At 38.7% G+C, this 5,000-nt stretch overlaps 2 protein-coding genes across 4 annotated transcripts in view; one reads left to right on the top strand and one right to left on the bottom strand.

Moving 5' to 3' along the window:
- The window catches only part of LOC135092278 (meiotic recombination protein SPO11-like), a 12,027-nt gene extending 7,908 nt beyond the window's left edge, over nt 1–4,119 (bottom strand). The window contains exons 1-3 of one of the 3 annotated variants that reach the window (XM_063990728.1): nt 3,940–4,119; nt 2,054–2,149; nt 284–439 (exon numbers count right to left, since the gene is read on the bottom strand). In XM_063990728.1, coding sequence (XP_063846798.1) covers nt 284–439; nt 2,054–2,149; nt 3,940–4,055 — 368 coding nt within the window. In that variant the 5' untranslated portion in view covers nt 4,056–4,119. The remainder of the gene's footprint in view (nt 1–283; nt 440–2,053; nt 2,150–3,939) is intronic. The other 2 variants (XM_063990727.1, XM_063990726.1) reach the window with 2 other exon arrangements.
- The window catches only part of LOC135092279 (prefoldin subunit 5-like), a 40,129-nt gene that overhangs the window by 24,679 nt on the left and 10,450 nt on the right, over nt 1–5,000 (top strand). Inside the window, exon 2 of the mRNA XM_063990730.1 lies at nt 4,487–4,633. The gene's annotated coding sequence lies outside the window, so the exon portion shown is untranslated. The remainder of the gene's footprint in view (nt 1–4,486; nt 4,634–5,000) is intronic.

The following is a 5,000-nucleotide window of genomic DNA, read 5'->3' as shown; positions in this document are numbered from 1 at the left end:
AAAAGATAGGAAAAGAATGAAAGGTTTCGGGCTGTGATTAATCTCTCTCGCTCTCTCTCTCTCTCTCTCTCTCTCTCTCTCTCTCTCTCTCTCTCTCTCTCTCTCTCTCTCTCTCTCGTTTTTTTCTTTATATATTTTTTTATTTTAACTAATAAAGCAACAACAACAACAACAACAACAACTACTACTACTACTACTACTACTACTACTACTACTACTACTACTACTACTACTACTACTACTACTACTACTACTACTACTACCACCACCACCACCACCTCACCTTCGAGTGGCGTAGCTGTCAGTACCCACAAGTCTGTACACCTGACTGAGGAGGTGGAGGAGAAGGCTCACTTTTCTACAGCTTTGTGTGGACCCAAGGCTTACAAGACTCTCTCCACCTCCTGATGCTGTTGATGATGACGCAGGTGTGAGGGATCTGGGTTGAGAAACGGGTGGATGGATTGGTAGATAGATGGATGGATGAATGGATAGATAGATAGAAAGATATGTTGATAGATAGATACATACACACATACAGGCATACATACATACATACATAGGTGGATTGACAAATTGTTTTGGCTGATAGAAGGTTGATAGATAAATAAACAGATAGGTAGATTGACTGATAGATAGATAGACAGATAGATAAATAGATAAAATGACTTAGTTTCAGGAATAAATTATAATTTTAGGTTTTAAAAGTTATTTAATCTAATAATCTGTGTGTGAGAGAGAGAGAGAGAGAGAGAGAGAGAGAGAGAGAGAGAGAGAGAGAGAGAGAGAGAGAACGTGTGTGTGTGTGTGTGTGTGTGTGCGTGTATTGGCTCAAATTGAAATTGAGGTGTGAAAGAAAACAGGAAGGTGGAGAGAAAGTCCTTCGGGACGTGAGAGAGAGAGAGAGAGAGAGAGAGAGAGAGAGAGAGAGAGAGAGAGAGAGAGAGAGAGAGAGAGAGAACGACCTTTGACGGAAATGGAAATAGACAAAAGGGAAATAAAAGGAAATAGAACGTGGGAAATGGTTAATGAGAGAGAGAGAGAGAGAGAGAGAGAGAGAGAGAGAGAGAGAGAGAGAGAGAGATGCATGTAATTCCAATATAGAAAAGTAAAAAAGCAATGAGATTTAAAATAATATGTGTGTGTGTGTGTGTGTGTGTGTGTGTGTGTGTGTGTGTGTGTGTGTGTGTGTGTGTGTGTGTGTGTGTATGTATGTAGACAGACAGACAGACAGACAGACTTTCTATTATTCGATGAAGTGCAAGTTTTTATTTTTATCTTTCCCCTCTGAAGGTCAAGATCTCTCTCTCTCTCTCTCTCTCTCTCTCTCTCTCTCTCTCTCTCTCTCTCTCTCTCTCTCTCTCTCTCTCTCTCTCTCTCTCTCTCTCTCTCTCTCTACTTAAAAATGAAACAAGCAAAGGACAAATCGAGAGAGAGAGAGAGAGAGAGAGAGAGAGAGAGAGAGAGAGAGAGAGAGAGAGAGAGAGAGAGGTCGTAACATGTCTCTTAATACTAGTGAGTAAATGTGATGTAAACAGATGACGTCACAGAGAGAGAGAGAGAGAGAGAGAGAGAGAGAGAGAGAGAGAGAGAACGTGATAATTGAGACACACAAATGAAACACACACACACACACACACACACACACACACACACACACACACACACACACACACACACACACACACACACACACACACACACACACACGTGGATGACTCACAACCATTCAATCATTGACCAACAGAACGAGGAAGAGGAAGATGAGAGGGAGGAGAAGGAGAAGATAAAAAGAGAGATGAAGAGAGTTTTATTGTTATAGGTGGTGTGTGCGTATGAGAGAGAGAGAGAGAGAGAGAGAGAGAGAGAGAGAGAGAGAGAGAGAGAGAGAGAGAGAGAGAGAGAGAAACAAAGAAAATATAACATAACAAAAAAATTTCTCTGACACCACCACCACTACCACCACCACCACCACCACCACCACCACCTCCACCACTATCACCACCACCACCACCACCACTATCACCACCACCACCACCACCACTACTCTCACCTCTGCGGGCGTGGCACTCTCAACACGGGCGGCTCTCCTCTGGCCAGACTTGCTACAACTCCTTCCATGATCCCCTCGCACCTTTTCACCACTTCCCTGAGGACACGAGAGCACAGGGCTTGATGCAGGAAGCCTTCAGACCTACACGTGGCAGCCCCTGATAGCTTAAGTCAGGTTAGGTTAAGTTAGGTTAGGTTGGGTTAGGTTGGGTTAGGTTAGGTTGGGTTAGGTTAGGTTAAGTTAGGTTAGGTTAGGTTAGCTTGGGTTATGTTAGCTTGGGTTTGGTTAGGTTAGCTTAGGTTGGGTTAGGTTAGGTTGGGTTAGGTTAGGTTAGCTTGGGTTTGGTTAGGTTAGGTTAGGTTAAGTTAGGTTAGGTTAAGTTAGGTTAGGTTAGGTTGGGTTAGCTTGGGTTAGGTTAAGTTGGGTTAGGTTAGGTTAAGTTAGGTTAGGTTAGGTTAGCTTGGGTTAGGTTAAGTTGGGTTAGGTTAGGTTAGGTTAGGTTGCGTTGCATTGTAGATTAGTGGTTAGATAGGTAGGTCAGTTAGATTGATAGATGTATTGATAGGTAGACCAACAAACAGACAGACAGACAGATAGATAGATAGATAGACAGACAGACACACAGACAGACAGATAGATAAAAGATAGATAGATATACATAAGGTTCAATATTCAGTGATATATTTAAGGCACACACACACATACACACACACACACACACACACACACACACACACACACACACACACACACACACACACACACACACACACACACACACACACACACACACACACACACACACACACACACACACACACACACACACAGTTGATGAATTAATTAAATGCATAGATATTAAAAGTTATATACATTGTGTTACCTGTGAGAGAGAGAGAGAGAGAGAGAGAGAGAGAGAGAGAGAGAGAGAGAGAGAGAGAGAGAGAGGTTGGGGAGGTACACTGATATTTTATTGTTGTTGTTGTTGTTGTTGTTGTTGTTGTTGTTGTTGTTGTTATTGTTATGAGTATTAATAAAGTCATCTTTGTCGTACGTAGCAATAATAGTAGTAGTAGTAGTAGTAGTAATAGTAGTAGTAGTAGTAGTAGTAGTAGTAGTAGTAGTAGTGGTGGTAGCAGTAGTAGTAATGATCTTTGTCACCACTACTACTGTTACTACTAATAACAACAACAACAACAACAACAACAACAATAATAATAATGATAATAATAATAATAATAATAATAATAATAATAATAATAATAGTAGTAGTAGTAGTAGTAATAATAATAGGCTATTTTTTTTCTTCATTTGTCTTTTCATTCATTCATTTGCTTTTTCTTTTTTATTCATCCTCCTTTTTTATTATCCAAAAAAAAACAACAACAACAACAACAAATAAAATGTATCGGTACGTAATAAATGAATAAGCTAATGAATAAATAAATACACAATCTAATTTTTGCTAATAAATAAACAAAATTAGGCTTTCAAAAAATATATATAAACACAAATATAGTTTTTTTCTTTTTAATTAAATCTCTCTCTCTCTCTCTCTCTCTCTCTCTCTCTCTCTCTCTCTCTCTCTCTCTCTCTCTCTCTCTCTCTCTCTCTCTCTCTCTCTCTCTCTCTCTGACCTTTCAACATTTTTCAATCATTATTATCTTCCGAGAAAAATACATGTAGAGAGAGAGAGAGAGAGAGAGAGAGAGAGAGAGAGAGAGAGAGAGAGAGAGAGAGAGAGAGAGATTAAAAACTGAAAAGAAAACGAAAATATAGAAAATTTAATTCCTTCCTCACTCGCTCGCTCACTCGCTCACTCTCTCATTAACTCTCTCACGCAAGCTACAGGGAAGGTACAGGTGTGTTTTGCTAATTATTATCACCTGCTGTGGTCCTGGCTTCGTGTGGGTACCGTGGCTGGCGCTTCAAGGTCGCCGGAGTAAAGAATAGTTGCTCTAAAATTATCCAAAGTCTGCCAAAACTCTTCATTGACCGCCATCTTGGTTTAAATCTCCCGCGATGTCGATATTTTGGCTCTTAACTCTCGTCTCGTCCGCGCATCTTTTAAATCTGGTTCTTTTTTTTTTTTTTTGTCTTTATTTTCTTATGGCTATTTGTGCTTGTTTTGTTGTTTTCTTTTTTTTTTGTGTGTGTGTGTGTGTGTGTTTTTTTATCGTTATTGTTATTTCGTGTTTAGTGTTATCGTACTTTTTTTTTTTTTTACATTTTCGTTGTTGGTTTATTTTAATTGCTCATGATGTTTATCTTCTTTATCATTATTAAGGTATGTTGATTATTATTTATTATTTATTTATTTATTTATTTATTTATTTATTTATATTTATTTATTTTTTGTGATGAATCATCTTCCGGTACGACGTTCACTAATTATCGTACACGGAAACTATCAGTTTTTTTTCTTTTTTCTAGTTTTGAAGAGGAAAGAGGTGGAAGAAGCAATTTTGAAGAGGAAAGATTTAGAAAGAAGCAGTACTGGAGAGGAAAGAATTAGAAAGAAATAGTTTTGAAGCGGAAAGAGGTGGATAGAAGCAGTTTTGAAGAAATCTGGGACATGAAGTAAGTGTTGTTGTTGTTGTTATTGTTGTTTTGTTGTTGTTGTTATTAATAGCACTACTACTACTACTACTACTACACCACCACCACCACAACCACAACCACTACAACCACAACCATTATCATCATTATTACAGTTATTATACCCATTGCTACCATCACCACTATCATAACACGCATCACCTCACCAGCCATTATTCCTAACCTATCGTGACCCATCGCTGCTCGTCTGCCCTCAGTGAATAATAAACACCCATGAATAACTTACCAAATGAATAAATGAATGGCCAGCTCTTGTAAAAACACCTTTATTTATGAAAGAGGATTAAATCAAAATTTAATCCAGGCATTATGGGGCGCTGTGTCAAAC

The sequence above is a fragment of the Scylla paramamosain genome, chromosome 39 (assembly GCF_035594125.1).
Source record: "Scylla paramamosain isolate STU-SP2022 chromosome 39, ASM3559412v1, whole genome shotgun sequence".
NCBI lineage: Eukaryota > Metazoa > Arthropoda > Malacostraca > Decapoda > Portunidae > Scylla > Scylla paramamosain.
This window is presented reverse-complemented; position numbering and strand designations above follow the sequence as displayed.